Raw genomic sequence first — 23,182 nt, 5'->3', positions numbered from 1 at the left:
TAACCCAACAGATACTATAATCAAGCGGGAAAGCTGAGGAGTACAGAGAAAAGCACAGGGAAAGGCAGGATCAGGGGGGCTTCGGGGACCTGAAAGAATTAGTACTATTGTGACAGCGGACAGAAAGGCCCTTGGGTCAGGGCCATGCAAGGAAGGGAACTTTCAGGGCCAAAGAGACTAGCTGCTCTAATCAAGTATTTAAAGACAATCAGGCACACACTGGTAGGATGTTTGCTAAATACATACATACATACATACATACATACATACACACACTGAAAATTAAACTTGTATTTTGGAATGGATTTCTCATTATACCTCAGGAGGCTGATTACAGGCCAAAATAAAATGACTTAAATCATGTCTAAAACATTCTAATAAAAAAAATTTACAGTGAAAGCTTTGTTTTTTTAAAACACTGCTTGATACAAAATGGCAAGTTTAGGGGCGCCTGGGTGGCTCAGTTGGATAAGCATCCCACTTCGGCTCAGGTCATGATCTCACGGTTTGTGGGTTCGAGCCCTGCATCGGGCTCTGTGCTGACAGCTGAGAGCCTGGATCCTGCTTCTGATTCTGTGTAACCCCACCACCCCCTCTCTGCCCCTCTCCCACTCGTTCTCTCTCTCTCTCTCTCTCAAAAATAAACAAACATTAAAAAATTTTTTTTTTAAATGGCAAGTTTATCAACATTAGTCTGTACTTGGGTGTATAAGATAGGTCTCATTTGAATTAATGGCCATTAGTCTTTATGTTAAGAAAACAAAAATCTTTATGTTTATTAATGAACTAATTAATGTAATAGTTTCAGAATTAACGATCATGTTAACAGTTCATTAAGAAAACAATATTAACTCCTTAAAATTAAGATTCTGAGTCATCCTCAGACATGGGTTTTTATGTATTTTTTTAAATAAATGTAACCTCTTCTGGGTTCTGGCAAGCTAATTACATTAACCTCATTTATGAAGGCATGGCTGTCGATTTACAGGTAGATGTGAAACGATGCTTAAAACTGTGACACTGGAAATTGTAACACACATGTTAGCATCTTCTGTATTATCTAAAATAACATTGGTAGCACACTTTGTACAATTTTTGTACAAGTACAGATTTTTCCTTCTATCTGATATAAACATGCATGATTCTATAGTATCTTCTTTCTCCCCCACTCTGCCACTGGCTATTAAGACAAAAGTAAGGCATACTCCAGATGTTCCTCTTTCACAGAACCTTTATTCAATCCTGTGCTAGACACCGGAAGGTTCACAGAAGCAAAGTATTTGTTTTCTTGAAACTTGCAACATTCATTATTTTCATTATTGTAATACTCCCAATGGCCAACCAGCCCCACAGACTCAACCGAGGTAGTAAAACCAGGAACAGGGTCCTCACTTAATACGAAGAACAGTGGGCTTGTAAACAGGAGCAGTTATAGTGAAAAGAAATTATTTTCATTTTATCATGATTTTTGACTTGTTAAAATAAAGCATTAAAGAGTTGAACAAGAAGCACTAACAAAGATAAGAATTCTAGTAGGGGAAAAAACCCAAAAATACAAGACAACTAAAAGATGATCATTTTAGCACCATATTTTGTAAGAATAAGTATCACCACTAATTCAAAAAATTAGTAAATCTGATGTATAAATTACCCTTCACAAAACAAACAAACAAAAAAAATACGTTTCTAGTTATAAAACCAGGTAGCCTTCCGAAACCACAAATTGCCTGCACGTATGAAAATCGTTTCAAAGCCCCATTTTTAATTATCTTAAATTATTCTGTGGGATTAGTAAAAGACATCTATTTACATGTATGTGAGTAATGGGACGCTTTCAGAAACCTGATCCCTTACCTAAAGTCAAGGCCTACCTCACCATTAAAAATATTTTCAAGAAATGAAGTATTAATTCTCAAATAATCAGAAACACAAGTCAAAGTAAAAACTATATGGTGAATATTTTGTTCATTGTTCTTCTGTAACACAAATTGCAATGCATTTAATTAACAAATTTAGTCTGGAGAAGGAAATTCTGCCTATGTTCCCCCAGAGAGTGAGAAAGTCCAAGGAGCAATAACAATGCACAAAATAATAAACAACTGAGGAAATGGTGGTAATACCATTCTTTGTTTAAAAATTAGGTTCATAAAGAAATATAACTAGAGAAGAATTCAGATATTAGGAAGAGTTCAGTCCTAAAACCCTGAGACAATAAAATGCGCCTTCACAAGTGACAATCAAACGGACAGATTCATTTGCTTTTATAGTGAATGAAATTGTGACATTGTCCTGACACAGACAAATCCCCTGTATTCAATTCAACAATCATTTCCTAACACATACTAAGAGCTAAGCACTGGATGTTCAAAAGTGAAGAAAAAAATGGTAGGATTCATGTCTACAGTCTAAGAATAATATAGAGAAAAATTACACTAAGTCCCATAAGTGCTATTCAGAAATCAGAACACACTACTGCTTTTTCCAAAGTCACAAATTTTCAAACATCACTCAACTCTTTAAAAAGTCTAGTATTCTTCATCTAGATTTTTTTTTTTCCTAGCCCGGTGACTCAACAGAGTAGTCACTTACATATCTTTTCCCGAGAAGCACAGACACTTAGAAAAGATCATTGTGCTAGTTTCTCTATGGGCTGAATTGTGCACTCCCTCCCTTTCACCGATTTGTACACTGAAGTCCTAACTCCCCAGGAGCTTGGCATGTGACTCTCTGGAGACAGGGACTTTAAAGAGGTAATTCAGGTAAAATGAGGTCCTATGGGCTGGCCCTAATCCAATATGACTGATACTGCTGTAAGAGGAGCAAATTAGGACAAACACGCAGAGAGAAAACCATGTGAGGACACCGAAGGAAGATGGTCACCTACAAGCCAAGGAGGGAAACCTTAGAAGAAACCAAACTTGTAAGCCTCCAGAACGGTGAGGAAATAATTCCTGTTGTCTAAGCAACCCAGTCTGGGTGGTCTGTTATGGCAGCCCCAGCAAATAAACACACCACCTATCAGAGCCTGACAGCAAATATGAGCTGGTTGGATTCTCAACCGCGTCATTTATTCTGCTCGATAGACATTCACCGAGAAACTTCTACGTGCCTAGTATTCTTGCTAACCTGTGGCCTAGACACAAGGATGAGAGGCTAGAGAACAAGGTGTTCACAACAGGGAGAACCTTTGTCCTACTTGCACAAGTGTTTTTAAAAGTATGACCGAGGGAATCATTAACACAGAATGATACACAGTGTGGAGGCAAGGGCAAGAGCGGGGGGGGGGGGGGGGGGGGGTGCCGGGGGCAGCCTGCCGAGGGAGAAGAGAAAGAAACCCACAGCCCAGTGCCTCGGTCTGCCAGCTCCCTGACATGGATTGTCTCATTTCACTTCCTTCACTCCTGCAGAATTAGATATGAGCATCCCTGCCGCACACGAGGAAACCAAGGCACAGCAAGATTAAAATGTAGAACCGGTTCGGCTGCAGAACCAGATTCTCACTCGGATCTGTACTCCAAAGTTTTCGTTATGTGGAGAACTATACAGAAGTTAGGAATGCTGAGAAACAAAGATGTAGATAATGAACCGCAGCAAACAGAACAGTTGGGTTATTAAGAGATGTGAAAAGACTCAAGACAAACCAGCATATACTGTATTGACTACTTGCTGCTCTAATACCCTCTATCTGAAATAAGACAACGCATGTTAAGGTCCTGGAACAGTAACGGGTACATAACAGAAAACTCCTACCTAGCCATTACTGCTATTAATCCTCCCACCAACCCTGGGAGGCATATCCAGTTATTCCCACGTTAGAGATTAAGAGGAGGAGGAAGCTCAGGAAAGGGTCAGCCAACCGGCCTAAGGTCAGAGAGCTAAGGGGGAAGAAAGGGACTGCTTTTGAGTCACAGGGTCAAAATGGGTCTCGTGATAACACTTACATCGTGAGGGTCTTTTCTCATAGCTAACAGAGAAAGAAGGTAAGTCCCCCTTACTGAAAGAAAATGCTCCACGGGAAATTTTTGTTAATGCCTCAGTTTCTACAACCCTCTCCCTTCTACTTCTGGGTTGCAAGCAACAACACTCAAGAGCTTACGTGGTAAGAAACAAAAGAAAAAATTTCAAAGGCTGTTCCAGGTGGCCAAGGATGATCCAGGAAGCAGGCAGCGCGGACGGCCCGCGGACACACATGAACCCACATGCATGCAGGCCGGGTGTGAGGCCGGGCAGCCAGTCTGCTGCAGTGGCCAGAGCACTAAGCTGACCACACACAGAAAACTAGGACCCAACAATTTTGTGAAACTCAGGCTCCAAACCAATTCCTAACTGCTGCCGACATACTTGAAGTGGGCTCCCAGGCCATTCCACGAAGTCTCAGCTCAAAGAAGTCTCAGCTAAAACTAAGCACGCAAGCAGTGAACAAGGAGAAGAAAAGTCCAAATAGTACACTACACTTGCATGGAAAGAGGAATGAGCAGGCAAACAGTCTAGGCTTCTCCCAACCAGACCGGGGTCTACCCGTCCACCAGCACCTCTGTCCTGTAGCATAGGTTGTATACAGATCTGTCTCTTGCGCCCAACTGTAAATCCCCCAAGGACGCCTAGGCACACAGGAGGTTTTCAATAAATGTTGGCTGAGAAGAGAAGAGAGGGGAGGGGAGGGGAGAGAATGAAGGGAAGGAGCGGGGGAGGGGGAGGGAAGCGAAGGGAAAAGAGAAGAAGAAAAGAGAAGGAGGAAAGAGAAGGAAAGAGAAGGATTTCTCTTAGACTTGAGGTCTAGCAGGACTTATTTACATATCCACTATCAAATTTTCCCCTTAATTCACGTAAATATGACATCCTACTCTAAAATCTCAGTTAATCTAAACCCAGTTAATTCCCCACTTGTCATTCCTGAACCTCTTATTCTGAATAAATGTGATTTTTACCAAAAGAAAGGCACAAAAAAATGACACATTTCCAATGTAAGTTCTACTTTCATTGCAAATGCAGCTGAGGAATTTTATTCATCACCAACCAGGAGTACAAAAGTGTTACTTTTGTTCTCACGTTTCCTTCTTGCACTAACCCCTCACTCTGCATTTTCTAATATAGTGAACAACATAAAAGAGGAGAAAAGCAGGTCTGTTCTTCATGGAAGACAAGAGACCTGAAACCTAACGACCATCCCTTCCCTAACCCATCCCCTTCTTGCTACCCTGGTGGAAACTACCCCCTTCATCACCCAAGTGCCATTAGAAGAAAGTGAAAACTGGAATAAAGGAACATGCAAAGAGTAACTGAGCACAGAGTTATAGGAGCAAGGTGTTGTTCTATTTTATAGATGAAGTTAAGTTACTGGACTTAAAAATGGTGGCAGGATCGAACGTATTGCCCAAATCTCCTGACTTACTTTTTCCTGTCTTTTCAAATTTAAAGATTACAACTGTGGTTGAAAACACCAAACCCTACTTCTCATTTTCCCTTCTCCTATCTGTAATGGCTAACACTGATGAAATGTTATTTGCTCCTTCCAACATTCCATCATCATTGTACTTTAGACAATAAACCCTCCAGGTTTAGCACCAGATCCTTTTGACATACAACACTCTTGGTTTTGTAGCCAAAAGGAAAAATGAATTACTGGTGATGTTTCTAGGTTTCTAAAAACCCTTTCAATAACGTCTTAAGATTGTTCTGCAGTATAGTTATAGATTGATAATAAATATTCTCCCCTGAATCAAGAAAAGTTCCAATTATTTTTCTCAAACAGTTCTTGTCAATGGTAAGTAAACAACCAATTTCATCTGCTTTACCAAGAACCAAAGGTTTTAAGAAATAAGGGTGATTCATGAATAAACAAAAACTCCCATTTTTACCTATACACTCAGTTGTATCTGTAAATCTTATGTTTTCCATTGGTGCTTGCTTATTTATTTATTTATTTATTTAGAGCACACTTGAGCAGGGCAGGGACAGAGAGAGCGCGACAGAGAGAATCTCAAGCAGGCTCTGTGCTGTCAGTGCAGAGCCCCATGTGGGGCTCGATTCCATGAACCATGAGACCACAACCTGAGCCAAAATCAACAGTCAGACACTTAACTGACTGAACCACGCAGGCGCCCCAGCGCTTAATTTTTAACCCACATGGCCAACTCCATGCAACAGCTAGGTATAGGCTAAGCCGGAAATGGTTAGATGCAGATACAAATCTGAGGTTGCTATATAGGGGATCACAAGCTGAAGGCATTATGTGGCATTTGTCCTTTTCTGGGCATGAATCTTGCACACAGGCCTGCTCCAGAGGTGATAAGCATAAGAAGATACTGGCATAAATAGTAACCGCCCTTCTGCCGGTTTTCAGTATGCCAACACCTTTATACACACAGGAACAGGCCAAGCTACTCACACTTACGTAAATCTTTAATCTCGAAAAAACGCCAATGAGGCACATATATGTAAGTAAAACCAACTTTCAGTTCTTTACTAAACACACCTAAGTCTATCTGGGTTAACTACCCAGTGATTTATAACTAAACCCCTGAGAGCTGGAGAGGATGATGGAAACAGGTATGTCGTCCGTAGTATCTCTTTAACCCATCACCTTCAGTAAAGCCTGTAATTGCTGTAGTTGAGGGGACACTGGTAGTAAATTAAGACCTTTCAGGTTTTATAAAAAGGATGACCAACAAGCTGTGAGAAACATCTTAGGAGCTGCAGGACCAAGTCCAGCTCTGTCTTACCACACTCACTGCCCCACCTGAGGATCCCACAGGGATAGAGAGGTCCTTGCTTAGAAAGAGCTAAGATCTCAAGATACTGCTCATGGCCAAGACGCCTCTTCTCCACGCAGAAATAAAGCCCTGGGCAGTGATGCTAAAGGCAAAATGGCAAAGTGATCGGTTTGGTGTAACAATTAAAGGTGACAGTAACAACTCCTGTGATCTGTGTATCATTTAATAGCTTGTAAAGTCCTCGGCACAGAACTTAACTGTTCTGGCAACATCACAGTCCTAAATTCAAGGTGAAGTACCTCTAGGAGCAATTAAGTAACTTAACCTATGGGGGGTTGAGGTCAAGGTTCATACCCAAGTACTATAGAAATGCTGTGCCTTTTCTATCATATTTTGTTGTATGTCACCAACCTAAATACGAAAAAGAAACCACATCTGAAGATCAAAAATCAACTCTAATCTTCCCCAATATCTGTAAGCACACAGCACACTAGAGAAGTGAGAACAATTATATCACAGAATTTCAATCAGTAAAATGGACCAAATGAGTATTTCCACTAAATGGAAATGCTATTTTAAGGAACAGAATATTTGTCAGAAGACAAACAGTAAGTAGAGATCTGATGGTGTTATCTGTGCCAAACCGAGATGATTTTAATATATTAATAAAGATATCACTACAGGAATCTGTAGGTAGTCACTGTTTTTTTCAGCCCAGGCCATCTCCATGGATCTGCATGGAAGAGAGAGCCAATCACATCTCTCCACTCCCGTGTCTCAGACACACTCATGCCCATGGACACATAGGAGGATTATTCTAGAGTGTATCTTTGAATTTTGTGTATTACGTTTATAAATGCATCACCAGTCCACCATCGGCTTCTACAGCACGAGGATTAAGAATCTGGGATGATACTCAGATCATATTTATCACAGAGCAAAAGAACTATATTATTAATGTAAATCTAAGTTAATAAACCAGATGGATTTCAGAGTGTGCAGGAATATAAAATCCACCTAACCTTAATAAGCTTCTGTACCCAACAAGTGGAGCAAAGGTGTTTTTCCAAAAACAGTTGTTACGTATGACAAATGTGGGCTACTAACTTAGAAATACAAATAATTGTCCAATGAAGTTAAATATAATGTGCATAATTTAATCCTTATTAATGATTCAGAAATCATTTCTACATGTGACACTGTCTCAATATTAGTGTTATGAAAATCAGGGCATCTGCCTGGCTCAATCTGTAAGGTATGTGACTCTTAATCTCAGAGTTGTGAGTTTGAGCCCCATGTTGGGTATGGAGATTACATAAAAATAAAATCTTTTGGGGTGCCTGGGTGGCTCAGTCGGTTAAGCATCTGATTCTTGATTTTGGCTCAGGTCATCTCACACTTCGTTGAGATTGAGCCCAGCCTGTGTCAGGGTGATGGCCTGGTACCTGCGTGAGGATTCTCTCTCTCCCTCTCTGCCCCTCCCCCACACATTTGCACAAGAACATGCACTCTCTCAAATAAACATTAAAACTAAATACACTTAAAAAAAAATACAAATACTATCTTAAAAAGAGAAAGAAAAATCAACTATCATTTTTCTATAGAAGTAACACATAGTATTCTAGTCAGCATTTTAGTCAAAAGAATGCTAAATACCAAAGGAGTAGGTCACACCATTTTGGTAATGATTGCTTATGGAAACTTGGCTACATTCTCACTTGGGTCTCCTTTTTAAGGAATAATATGAACAGTAGAGGTGAATCATCTAATTTAGATCAGAAAAGAACCTCAGAGATCCTCAAACATTTTCCTTGCCCCTCCCCCTCTACAAAATAAAAATGATGCCAGCCAGTCAAAGTTTGAAAAATGCCTCTTAGGTGCTAGACCACCTTTCGAGGAACTAGAGACCCAGGGATGCACAGGCTGTGCAGGAAGGCCAACAATCACCAAGTAAGAAAGCAAGTGGAAGGCCCAAATAAATAAAACTATTCCTAAAATCACACAGGGGGTTAGACGCAGAGCCCGCTCATGCTCATGTTTCCTCCTGTTAAACCCTGTGCTCTGCAATGCCACAATGTCAGGATCTCAGAAACAAAGGACAGAAATCCAAAAGAAAAGGCAGAACAGGGAGACAAAGAGAAGGCTCAGAAAGAGGAAACTCGCACAATGCTTTGAGGGAGGGTACGTCTTTGGCACATTAATTTACCACTGCCAACGCTGTCAGTAATTGATTCCTCAGACAAAATAAGCCATAAAATGAAAAACAAAGTGGCTGTAAATCTGTTGATAATGGAATTAAAACAGAACGGACATATAAGTCCTCTGCTCTTTTCCACAGAAGCTCCCAGTCGCCATGCACGCACTCTGTTCATAGTGGAACATTTTCCTAACTTCCGATTTCAAAGTCTTTTTTTTTTTTTTTTTTAACATTTATTTATTTTTGAGAAAGAGAGAGAGCGAGCGAGCAAGCAGGGGAGGGGCAGAGACGGAGACACAGGATCCAAAGCAGGCTCCAGGCTGTCAGCACAGAGTCTGACACGGGGCTCGAACTCACAAACCGTGAGATCATGACCTGAGCCAAAGTCGGATGCTTAACCCACTGAGCCACCCAGGCGCCCCTAAAGGATTTAAAGTTTTGAAAGAGCTTCCAATTCTCTTATGACTGGCCACCACATGGGTCGATTCTCAGTCTATCAGGGCACAGGGCAATCCTCTATTCTTGCTGTTCATCATTTTCACAAGGTTGAAGGTGGAACCCTGCATCGGTTTAGTCCCAGGTTATAACTACCAAAGGCAAGCAGTTGAGGCTAATGTTTATAGCTCTCAGCTAGCTTGGCTGAGCAAAATGAGAAAAAGCATTCCATGTCTTCCACCTACCAGACCCCATTATTTCTTCACAGGGGCTCTGATTTGTGGCCAACTCTTAAAACAATCCCCATTGGAGAATGACCAACCAAAATGTACATGTATTTTCAATAGATTTCTTGCCTCTCCCTGGTCAAGGGAAATGGAATATATACAATTTCAACAGGTATTGAACCCATTAACTAATCCCCAAAACAATGAAATGAGGGAAGGCATGTACTTGTGGTATAACAACAAGAACATTTATTTTGACCACTATTAGAAGTTTTTAAGTCACATCAGTTAATCTGGAAAAGAGTGGTTTCCCAAAGACAGAACATTAACTTGGATGTTTCACATTTTCTTTTCATATGCTTAAATCTTCTGGTCTACATGAAGTCTTTCCCGTAACAGTTGAAAAATGTTTTATAAATTACTATGGAAGCATGGAAAATAAAACGCAAGGCATCTGCTTAAGAAATTTTTACATATTGGGAGGCCTAGGTGGCTCAGTAGGTTAAGCACTCAACTTTGGTTCAGGTCATGATCTCACGGCTCATCAGTTGGAGCCCCGCGTCAGACTCTGTGCAGACAACTTGGAGCCTGGAGCCTGCTTTGGATTTTGGGTCTCCCTCTCTCTCTGCCCCTCCCCCACTCACACTCTGGCTCTCTCTCTCTCTCTCAAAAATAAATAAATGTTAAAAATTTTTTTTAAAAAAAGAAATTTTTACATATAAATTATTCGTAAGTTAATGATGAAGTTAAAAAATCTGAGAAAAACCACAGCCACGGCCAGTATACAATGCAAGGAAAAATTTGCTTCATACTGCGCAGTCTCAGTATGCATTTAGGAAGGCAAAGTCTGCCAAACTTTCACTGAAATTGTTCTAACAGTCTTCACCATAATATCATCTATCATTTACTGAATGCCCAATGTGGGCTACAGACCTCATGTAACATTTCTCTGAATTCTTACCTCTACCCCATCAGGTAGGTATTCACATATGGGGCGAAAAAATTTGTCGAAGTTACACAGAAAGTAGCTGTGGTGAAATATGGTGGAATTTGAAAGCAGGCCCCTTCAAGTACTGTCCGTATTCTTCCCAGCTGTAGTATTCACCCTAACACCCCCAGTTTCAGCCCTAATCACATTCATAATTGTTTTTATATAAAGGAAATAATGGTGATGAGTGTGATAAGACTAAATTCCCTCTTATCTAAGTCTACTTTCTTACAGTTGAAACAAAACTTAGTCTCTATTTTCTCTTAGGTTGAAAAGCTCAGGTTACTTTTTCCTCAGACGTCCCCTAGCCTCTCACCAAAAAGTAAAGCACAAAACACGCACACACTTTAAGACATGAAAGCCTGCAATATCAGAGATTATTGGGTTGAGATGACAAGATTCCACTGCCCTCCTATCCCACCCTAAGTCCACACTATCTTTAGGTCCGTGGGTTCAGTCCTTCTCAACCCACAACAGCCTAGATTGTGCTGCTGACCGCACCCAGAGCTGCCTTCAACACGAAATGTTTGTCTTTCGATAAGATGATCTGTGCATTGCTGACATTTGTATTTTACCAATTTCATCAATTTATCCTGAAAGCACTTTCAGCTATCAAATTCTGTAAGGAAGGCTATAATCCTACTGACGTAACATCTTTAATCACCGCCCCCTTCGATTTTCTTCCAATGACGGACTACCTCACAGGTGAGTAGCTGGTGTTTTAGCCCTGGAGATGCACGAGTAGGCACACCACACACCCGCACTCACGCTGGCAGAAAGCAACGTAACGTAAAGCAAATATATACACCAAGGCAGGATGATGCTGACTCTGAAATCACAACACAGAGGGAAATAGGTCGGTGAGCTCTGAAATGCTTAGGGTGCAATCAATCCTCCTTCTACTCAGGGCCTCAGCTTCCTTCCATGTCAAATTAAGATGGCGAAAGCTAGAGACGTAAAGAAAGCATTTGGCAGGCTAGTTCCTACCACACACAGTAGTTACTAGCACCATTGCGACCCACACCAATGCAGGCTGGCCCATCTTCCCCAGCTGCCCCATTGTTTACCGATAAATAATTAGTAGCAGTCACTACCTTCCCCCTCTCCCCTCTCTTTTATAAGAGCTTTGTTGAGATATAATTTATATACCATGAAATCCATCTTTTTACAGTGTCTGATATAGACACTTTAACCGAACGACCACCACCTCGGTTTAAGTTCCAGGACGGTTCTGTTACCCCCCAAAAAAAGGAGCAGTCACTCCTCCCCGCCCCCGGCAAAAGCCCCTCTATTTTCAGCGTCCATGGGTTTGCCTGTTCCAGACATTATAAATAAGTGGAATGATACCGTATATGGCTTTTCAACGTTCATCCACATTTTGGCATTTATCAGTGGCTTCTTTCGGCTGAATGATATTCCATTGTATGCATATACCCCATCAAGTTTATCCATTCATAAAGCCAATGGACATCTGGGTTGTTTCCCTATAGGGGCTATTAGGAATTACCCTGCTATGAACATTCACCTCAGAGTTTCTGCGTTAACACGGGTCTTATTCCTCCTGGGCATATGCCTAGGAGTGGAATAGCTGAGTCATACGGTAACTCTATATTAAACTGTTTTAGGAAATGCCAAATTGTTTTCCAAAGCGGCTGTACCATTTTACATCACCACATGCAGTGTATAACGGTTCCAATTGTTTCCCATCCTTGCCAACACTTGCTATTATCTATCTTTTTAACTACAGCCATCCTAGTACGAGTGGAGTATATTTCATTGTGGTTTTGATTTGCATTTCCCTGATGGTTAACAATTTTCAGCACCTTGGCAGCTCTTTCTGCCCACGGGTCCTGGCCCCATGCTTTAATAAAACCACCTTTTTGCACCAGAAAACAAACAAACAAACAAACAAATAAAAAAACAACATTCAGCATCTTTTCTCGTGCTAACTGGCAATGTATACAACTTCTTCATAGAAATGTCTATTCTCATCCTTTGCCCATTTTTAAATTGGGTTGTTTTTTTATTCTTCAGTTGTATCTAGAATATATAAAGAATCTTACAAGTCCCTTCTGAAATATATGATTTGCATATATTTTCTCCCCTTCTAAGTTCCTTTTTCATTTTGTGGATGGTGTCCTTTGGAACACAAAAAGTTGTAATTTGGATGAAATGCAATGTATCTGTTTTGTTTTTTTTTTCTTTTGCTGCTTGTGCCTTTACTGTCAAATCTGTGAATTGATTGCCTAACCCAAGGTTATGAAATGTTCCTCCTAGAGTTATTCAGTCTTAGCTCTTAACACTTAGGTCTATAACCCACTTTGAATTAATTTTTGTATATGCTATGAGGTAGAGGTCCAACTTCAGTCTTCTGCATTTGGATATCCAGTCCCAGCACATGTGTTGAAGAGACAATTCTTTCCTCTTCTGCACTGCCTTGGCATTCCTCTCCCTCTTAAGTCCACATTCAGAGAATTTCATTCTTATGGATACACATCCCTTTGATCTTGCTAATTTTCCAACTGCCAGGTATTTTATTACTCTACTTGAACCTCTAAATCTTTGAAGCAAATCTATGCTACATTTACTTTACTTCAGCTTGGCCAGTCACTTACATTTAAAAACATTTATCAAGTACCTACTATCGGGTACCAGACAGTATTCTAGATTCTCAAATATAACCCCAACGAGGCACTAAGAGTTCTTGAGGATGGCTATAAAATTATACTGTATTTCATGATGGAGAGGGCGGCAAAGCACCAAAGATGCTGAAAAACAGAACCGCCATTTCTGTGTTGGAGGTTTTTGAAAGGTCACACTGGGGAGGGCTATTTGAATGAGAAGGATGACTGAACTGTCAGACCAAGAAAGTCTCCAGAGTATTCTAAGAGAGAAATAATGGGTACAAAAGTATGTAGTTGAGAGAAGACCTGTGATGTATCCAAGGGACAGAAGTTTAAGGTGGTAGCAATGTAGGCCAACAGGAAAAGGTGGCCCTCAAAAGGAGAGCAAAGCTAACTATTCAAGATCCATCCTCTATACTAGAGAACCTGAACTCTGCTTCTATGTGATGTACACCCAACTCTAGATCTGAACGAGGGAGCCATATGTATTTGAGGAAAAGAACTGTGGGGATACAATGCAGAGGTGATGCACATAGGGACAGACCAGTATTGGGCACTTCTCAAATATGTCCAGCCAGGAGAATTTGTGTGTGTGTGTGTGTGTGTGTGTGTGAGACAGAGAGAGAGAGATTCTTTCCACAACTACATGACAAAATGTACTTTGCTCCTTAGATTTCTTGGTGATGACAAGTCTCTTAAGACATTTTACTCTTGGTTCCACCTTCCCCATTTCCTTGAAGGATATGTGCTGTGCGCTTTAAAAAGATGTTGTATACACATTCTACCAATGCAGAATTTCATTGGTAGAAATGTCAGTTTTCTTCCATATGAACAATTGGTTTTAGGGGCGCCTGGGTGGCTCAGTCGGTTAAGCGTCCGACTTCGGCTCAGGTCATGATCTCACGGTCCGTGAGTTCGAGCCCTGCGTCGGGCTCTGTGCTGCCAGTTCAGAGCCTGGAGCCTGCTTCGGATTCTGTGTGTCTCCCCCTCTTTCTACCCACCCACCCGGCTCACACTCTGTGTCTCTCTGTCTTGCAATAATAAATGTTAAAGAAAAAAAAAATTAATGAAAAGAAAAGCAATTGGTTTTACTCAGACAGACTTCACTGCCAGGTATCAGTAGTATACTTAACGCTGGGACTGTCTTCTGATTCAGGAGCCCAGTCTAAATGAAATTGAACACATGCCTTACAGACTGCTTTTTTCTCTTTTCTCAACTGAGCATCCAAATTATTCCATTTCTACTATCCTTCCAATATCCTCTAGCATTTTCTGCCCTAATTCTCAGTTGAGAAAGTATCGCACTACGTTTCTATCATCAGTTTTATGAAAGCGAGTTTACAGTTCTGCTATTAATCCCTGTACCCGGATTCTCTATAGAAGTTTTCAGGGAATCAGAAATATACCACGGGCTAAAATTTTTCTGTTTTTCCTAGGACTCCCAAACAAACGTTTTGTAGTGAGTGCAATCACAGGAACACCCTAGCAAGGAAAAGCACACTGGAGCTTCTCTGCCCTAGAATGTCCCAACTTTTAACTGCTATTCCTTAAATGGACCTTTAGTGTGTGAAAGGAGGTGTTATTTCTGCTGTCACAATTGTGAGAACTGTACACGGTTCAATGGAATGAAACACTTCCTCAAAATAAATGAGGAGACATAATGGAATTCTACATTCCTGTTCTTTTCTGTTAATTGACTGGTGACGTGAACGTGATCCATCATTGCGTGTCCTGGCTGGAGGGGCCTGCTCTGCACCCTTTCTCCTTCTACTGATTCTTATTTACAAAGACTTGGGTAAAACAAGTCATTTAATTGCAACAGTGGGGAAACTGGCCGACATTTTGACTATTCAAAAAAAAAAAAAAAAAAAAAAAAAAAAGATGTCAAATTGGCTCATGTAAAAGTAGGGATGGAAAAAATGAAATTATAGTGGCTGCACTATGGCTCAGACAGTGAAGAAATGGCTAAGTTTTAACATCAGAGAAGGATAAATCTTTGATTCCTGCCTGCACTTTAGCAATTTTCCTATGTAACTGCCAATTTTTTTCACCCTAACAAAATCATTAAAAACTGAAAATTACAGATTTTAAACCACTTTAAAAGCAGACAGAGGAAGAATAGAAAGGGACAAAATCCAGAATATAATCCAAAAAATGTTAATGCAATGATTCTCTTCCATGGGTAGTAAAATTATAAATATTTTCTTTTCTATTCTCTCCTGTCTTTTCTGTTTTTTTTTTTTTTTTCTTTTTTCCTAAGGAGCACAGAATGCTCTTGTAAGCACACAAAGAAAGAACAAAATGGGCAGAGAGAAAAATAGTCAATTCGGCATCTGGAAAGGAAGCTGTACTGGGAGAGAAGGGACGTGCTCATCCTGCAGTGAGCACGGGACAAAACGAAAGTTTGTACAGACATCCACGTTCCAGGCACCCTGAGCGTCGTAAACTTTGTCTGGTTTCTCCTTTAGCATTTATCCTGACTTCTTCTCTAATCCTTCCCACGTACCTCTGAAACCGCTATCGCTTTTTAAATTGCTATTGCTATTTTACTAAGAAAAATTATATCTCAGAGAAATGTAAGTCCAACAGCAGCCAAGTTCTCCTCTCATCATACTCAACAATTCACCAAGCCCAGGTGAGGACACATTGCAGAGAAATGAGACTCCAATCATAGAGGGGCAGACCCTATTTGCTTTAACAATGTCTCCTTTGGTATTTTTACTAATTAAACCTATCTACCAATTCTTTCTTTCCAGCAAATTGTGGTACAGACAGAAGGAAATCTCTCCGGCATAATCAGGTGTCAACGCACCTTGGCTGAGGACAGCCTAGGCGCCCTACTGTGTTTCTCTCTCTCTCTGGCTCCCCGGCCACTTAAGAGGCAAGACTTGGGAAGGACTATGTGGTGCTACAAAAATGATGGCAACTCTAGGATTACCCTAACGAAATTACTTTTGAGGTAAGTTTTTAAGTTGTAGCATATATTCTCTTGAAACAACGACAGTGCCCATAATGAGCGGAAAAGTCCATCCAATGGTTACCTGTGAGATGTAACCTGGAGGCACATGGATGGGGGGAATGGATCCATTAGGTGACATCATGGGAACTTCAGCAGGTCCTATAAGAGACAAGAGTAAGATATCAAGAGTTGAAGAAACACACATTATTCAAAATGATATTGGTGTTTTAAAAATATTATCAAAACTGAAGAGAATTAATTACTTGGACTAATTTTGAGGAAAAAAAATAGATCCTACTGTAAAAGTAGGCATTATCAGGAACACTCCTGTCAAATTTACCTGGATTATTTCAAAGTAAAGCATTCAGTTAACAAGACGTTATTTTCAAAATATTAAACTCAATAAACGTTAACCACATGTCTACGGAAAACAAAGAGTAGCAGTTACTGAAGTCAATTACCTAAGACATAGTTTGAGTTAATATTTAATTACAAAGAAACTGATCATCATAAGGTTAAAATCAACTTCTAACACCCTTCCAATGACCCTGTGATTAAATGATTTCCCTAGAAGTGCAAGAAGCTCACGGTCACTGGTTTTTAGTTTGGTAGCTGGCTGCCCTATTTAGCAACCCACCACCCAAATGTCCGTCCGAAGCTGTGTTTCTAGTCTGAGATGCGACTTCCTGGCTCCAAGTGCCTTGTGTTGTTTATTTGCTTTCTCCTAAAGTGTGTTGTGCTGTGGGCAATTAAAATTGTTTGGCTGTAACAAAAACCAAGAGAAAGATAACACTTTTCTTGGCAAAAGAAGACAGATCCCACTACCCAGTGCTACATTTACAATGGAAGCATAATGCACCTTTCACCTGCGAGTACAATCCAGTGTTATAAATACTTTGCAGGGGAGGCCAGTGCAGGGTGTGTGGAGGGACAAGGATACTGGGTGCCTATCAGCAGGTCTGCAAGTACAGGGTAAAAACTAGGAGCAAGGCAGAAAAGATGCTAATCTTCACGTAAAGCTCCATATGACTAGAGCATTCACTCCAGCTCCATGGACAACATACCAAGCAACTAAACTATGTGATAAGTTCTGAACACATACAAAACCACAGCAGTAATGCACATGCTGACACACTGGCAAATCAATGAAAGTGAAAGACAACGACGACATGAGAGTGGATAATTGCATGACCCCATTCCATTTTTAAGTGCGACTTAAACTAATCCAACCACCAGCCACTGAAGGCACTTTCCAAATCACCTTCCAAATCCATCGTTCTCTTCAGCCTCAGCATTTTGGCCCCAGCCATCAAGGCATTTAGGCATTTACTAAATTTTTATTTGACTCACTTAAAAAAACACATCGGCAAGTATTTCAGCCTTAGCCTGAGCACTGTCTGTGAAACCCAAGGGTTAATGCACTCAGCTTTATAAGCAGGTGTTAAAAGCATGGCCTCTGACTGGTTTCAGTCCCTAGCTCACTATTCACACTGGGTGTGTGACCTTAGACAATTCATTTAGACTTTCTGAGTCTCACTTCTCAACAGTTACAAATGAGAATAACAATTCCTACCTCACTAGGTTGGGTTTAAAGACTAAGTTCAATAATACAGGAAAAAGTGCTTAGAGCACTGCGTGGCACAATAACAGCTCATTAAAATCGTTACAATTTTTTTCTGTTTATTTGTAACTTTCTGCTGTGTCTTGTTTGTTACAATTACACTGAGTACAATTTTTTTTTTAATATTCCATGTTCCTGTAACACAAAATCAACAAGAATACATTTGATGTATTATTGACTTAAGAGGCAAACCTTGCTCATCAGATAAATATCAAATATTTCACAGTACAGACTGTGAACAGAAATGGTACCATCTCCATAAAATATTGCTTTTTAATCATTGAAATATACACCAGGCAAACAGTCTCTTAACCCCAGACATGACCCCTAAAACTGTTAAAGTCATTTGTATAAAATGCTTTAAAGCGTGTAGGACAACTAAGTGATTTACAGCCAGAAAATGTTTTCTTCCCCGCCTTGATTTCGAAAGTAGCCAAATGACTTTAACATACTTGTTCCCCCTTCCTCTTGTCACTGTCCTCAAACCCTTTCAAAGGGCATTGCAAAATATGTAGTGATGGCTCCCAAAACTCAGCTGTGCCTTGGAACCCCAAGGTTCCTCTCCTTTCTGAAATACACCGCCATACCCACAGGCATTTAGGAGCATAAGAGCTAGCAAAATGAAATCCATTCACAATGGTGGTATGAGAATTAAAGTTTCTCCAAATACTGATCTCCTAATCAGTGAGTTTACTGCCTCTGCTGAACTGTTTGTGTTTGAGAACCCCCCTGATATTATTACTACCCTTCCCTAATGAAAACAAAGTGCTCTTACTAAACTTCTAGGACTACTAGGTTCCTTTTGATTTTTTAATCAATACCCTTTAATCAACACACAAGGACGTAAATGATACAGCTCTTAGAATATGCTGAAAATTATTCTTTTCTTGTTCAAACTAACACTTGATATATTGGGGGAAGGAGGAGGGAGCCACACACTTTTCTCAAACCAATCTCCTCTTTGACTATATTGGGAAAGCACTGAACTATTAAAACTTTTCAAAAAAAATTTGAATTTCTTACGTATTTGGAAGCTTTAATTAAACACTTACGTTACATATAGGTAGATATGCACAGATATGTCTATGTCAATTAAATAATCTAAAAATAAAAGTAAACACATATATACAGTACTTCCAAACTATGGTCAGATTTCTTTTTGGGGGAACGTAATTAAGAAGCAAGCCCAGCTAGAGACCGCATGAACTCTTCCATAGACAGATGAAAAATGTCACATGCACAATTTTTAGAATGGAAGAAGAATGTTTGCTGAGAGCCAAGTAACCCCATGAAAAAAATGCCTTGGGTAATTTGATCAATTTCAGGTTTTAGCCTATGACTTCAAATGTCAAGAATTCCTTTTTTCCCCCCACTGAACAAGATGTGAAACACTAATAAGAACCGTGATTGTTTATAGTCATTAAAAAATTTAACTGCAATATGCAAGTGCATGGTCTCCCATCTTAAAAGTCTGCCAGCATTTGTTAATGATTTTTCATTTGCTTATAGCAAACCTTGAACAAGAAAGGCTGGAGAGCAGTGTAGTCAATCAACAATAATTCCTACAATGATGCGAGGACTATACTCCCATATCAAAGAGACTGAAGGAAAGCCCAGCGTTGTATTTTTAGGACCACACATGTCCATGGAGAGATTCTGAGCTCCTGCCAAGGCTGTGAGGACATTCTGCTTCCTCCTGCTACCAGCGACCCCCAGAGCTCACACACGTATATAACCCATGCTCTGATGCTATACTCAGAACCTTCGCCCATTCTGGGGGCAAGGTTAACTAGATGGACTTGAGCTGAGCATACAAAGGAGGGTCAGACACGTAAGAGTGGTGGAAAATTGGAACGCAGGGTATAAATTATCATTTAAACCAGCTTTAGAAAAAGGCCAGCTATAAATAAATAACTATCCCACAATTTTGGACAATTTTAAATGGTATTTTAAAAAGTGGAGTATTCACCAATAGGTAAATAAGCAGTGACTAAACACACTTAGTGTATTTGTCTATAAACTGATACTGTGTGCCCAAATGGCTATTTTCAACAATAGTCCTTAGTAGCAATAGATCACATTCTTATCTTAATAGTCAAATATTGTCTTGTTCAAAAAAGATGTAAGGGGGCTGAAATCACAACATAGCAAGATAAAAGAAACTGAGAAAAATAAAAGCAAAGGCAAAATAATGATGTGATAAAATCCAATAAACCCTATAAAAGTGACCCTCGTGTCTTTCTAAATAGCCAAAAGAGACATTCTTGCCAGCAGTGGTCCGAAGGATAAGTCCCTAGCTAGCAGGTAAGCAGATAATTATAGTGCAAGTCACTATCAGAACAAATGGTCTACATCAAAGTGTACTGTGCTGCTTGTCACTGATCTAAGACTGAATATGAAATGTGAGGTTTTCTGATGAATTTTGTAAATGTCTAATAATGAATTTCCAATTATTTATGGTGACTCAAAACATGTAGACAAAATAAGAGATTGTGCAGGCGCTTTGGGAAACTTTTGACATTTTCTTTTTTTTCCTTTTTTTTAAGCTTATTTATGTATTTTGAGAGAGACAGAGCGCAAGCCAGGGAAGGGCAGAGAGAGAAGAAGACAAAGGATCTGAAGCGGGATCTGTGCTGACAGCAGAGAGCCAGACATGGAGCTAGAACTCAAGAATCGTGAGATCATGACCTGAGCCGAAGTCAGATGCGTAACCAACTGAACCACCCAGGCGCCCCAACTTTCTTTTTCTTATTTTCATTTTTTAAAATTATTCCACACTGATTAATCACACAAGAGAATGAAAAGGAATACAAAAATAAGGCACAGGTCCTCAAAACAAACATCCTAACTTCAAAGAAACTTAAAATCTAGTGTATACCAGAATCACCTGGAGTGTTTCTTAAATCTAGTTTCTAACCTCTGCTTCCCACAGTTTCAGAATCAGAAGGTCTGGGGCAGGTCCCAAGTATTAGCATTTCTACCAAGTTTTCAGGTGATACACATGCTGCTGTCCAGGGGCCACACGCTGATAACCTATGATTTAGTGGGTTAAAAGATGATAAGCACCCCCAGCTAACATCATACCTAATGGGTAAAGACTGAAATTCCACCCCCCACCCCCCACAACATCAGGAACAAGACAAGAATGCCCACTTTCATCACCACTATTCAACAGGACAATTGGGGGGGTGGGGGGGGGAAGAAGAGGCATCCAAATTGGAAAGGAAGAAGTAAAACCAGATCTACTCACAGATGACATAATCCTGTATGAGGAAAATCCTAAAGATTCCATAAAAAATTACTAGAGCTAATAAATGAATTCAGTAAATGTGCAGGGTACAATGCAACACATAACTCAATTGAGTTTTTATACACGAGCAATGAACAATCTGAAAAAGAAATTTAAAAAGACCAATTCCATTTACAACAACAGCATCCAAAAGAATATCTAAGAAATAAATGTAACCAAGGGGGGTGAAAAACTTTGACACTTAAACTACATTACTGAAATAAATTAAAGACCTAAGTGGAACTAAAGAACACCTAAATGAAGACATGGGATGAAAACTTAGTATCGTTAAGATGGCTACTCAAAGTGATCACACAGGCAATGTAGTCTCCATCGAGATTCCAGTGGCCTTTTGGGCAGAAATGGAAAAGCTAATCCTCAAATTCATATGGAATTGCCAAATGCCCCAAACAGACACAAGAATAAATTTGGGCCTCTACTTGACATCATATACAAAACTTAATTCAAAATGGATCAGAGACCTACATACAAGAGCTAAAACCATAAAACTCTTAGAACAAGACAGGCTACATTTCATGATGTTGAATTGGACAATGAATTCTGAGATCTGATATCAAAAGCACAAGCAAGAACAACAACAAAAAACCTGGAATTCATCAAAATTAAAAACTTTGGTGCAGAGGACATTTGTAAGAAAGTCAACTCACAAACTACAGAATGAGGAAAAATATTTACAAGTCATATATCTGATAAGAGACCTGCATCCCAAATATATAAGGAATTCTTACAAGGCAATAAAAAAATAAACAGCCCAATTTAAAAATGGGCAAAAGGCTTGAATAGACATTACACCAAAGAAGATATACAAACAGCCAACAAGCATGACATGTTCAACATCATTAGTCATTAAGGAAACACAAATTAAAACCACAATGAGGTGCCACTTTACACCCACTCCAATGGCTATTCTCAGAAAAATGGAAAATAAGTGTTGGGGAGGATGTGGAGAAATTGGAATTCTTGTACACTGCTGGTAAGAATGTAAAATGGTAGAGTCCCTGTGGAAAACAGTTTGGTGCTTCTTCAAAAATTTCAACATAAAATTACCATATGACCCATCAATGTAACTCCTTGGTATATAACCAGAAGAATCAAAAACAGGAACTCAAAGACATATACACACACATTCACAGCAGTACTACTGACAAAAACCAAAAGATGGAAAGAGCCAAAAGGTCCATTCAAGTATGAATGGATAAATAAAATATGACAGAATACAAAGAAATATTATTCAGCCATAAAAAGGAATCAAATATGCTACAATGTGGATGAAACTTGAAAACATTATGTTAAGTGAAAGCCAGTCACAAAAGATCACATATCATATATAATTCCATTTATATGAAATATCCAGAATAAGTAAATCAAAAGAGACAAAACTCAAATTTGTTGTTTCTAAGGGCTGAGGCGGGGGAGGGATCTAGAGAGAAACTGCATACTGGGTGCAGGGTTTCTTTTTTTTTTTTTTTTTTTTAATTTTTTTAACGTTTATTTATTTTTGAGACAGAGAGAGACAGAGCATGAACGGGGGAGGGGCAGAGAGAGAGGGAGACACAGAACCGGAAGCAGGCTCCAGGCTCTGGGCCATCAGCCCAGAGCCCAACGCGGGGCTCGAACTCACGGACCGCGAGATCATGACCTGAGCCGAAGTCGGGCGCTTAACCGACTGAGCCACCCAGGCGCCCCAAGGGTGCAGGGTTTCTTTTAGGGAAGATGAAAATGTTTCAGAATAGAACTAGTGATTACACAGCACAGTGAATTTACTAATTTACTAAATGCCAATGAATTAAAAGCGTTAACTTTATGTTATGTGAATTTCACTTCATTTTTTTAAGATGATGAGCATATAACCAAAAAAAAAAAAAAAAAAGGCGGGGGGGGGAAGATAGTAAAACTGGAGTTACTAACAAATTATCGAAAAGCAACAGAGTAGAAGTCTCCTAGAGGACATTTTCATTCCTCATACATTTGTATTTGGGAGGATGCTATTTCAAGATGCTGTGCTATGCAAAGACCAGTAAGATACATTCTCCATCGTCAAAGGACTGATAGTCTAATTATGGGGATACGGACATATAAACAAACGCAAGGAGGCATTTCAGGCGCTG

General features: G+C 39.8%; 1 protein-coding gene across 8 annotated transcripts in view; it reads right to left on the bottom strand.

Moving 5' to 3' along the window:
* The window catches only part of FNDC3B (fibronectin type III domain containing 3B), a 409,427-nt gene that overhangs the window by 152,966 nt on the left and 233,279 nt on the right, over window positions 1–23,182 (bottom strand). For all 8 annotated transcript variants that reach the window (XM_058730500.1, XM_058730504.1, XM_058730496.1 and 5 more), the window contains one exon: window positions 16,226–16,302. In XM_058730500.1, the coding sequence (XP_058586483.1) occupies window positions 16,226–16,302 (77 nt within the window). The remainder of the gene's footprint in view (window positions 1–16,225; window positions 16,303–23,182) is intronic.

Source organism: Neofelis nebulosa, chromosome 5, assembly GCF_028018385.1.
Source record: "Neofelis nebulosa isolate mNeoNeb1 chromosome 5, mNeoNeb1.pri, whole genome shotgun sequence".
NCBI lineage: Eukaryota > Metazoa > Chordata > Mammalia > Carnivora > Felidae > Neofelis > Neofelis nebulosa.
Note: the sequence above shows the minus strand (reverse complement) of the source record. Positions and strands in the feature narration are given on the sequence as shown.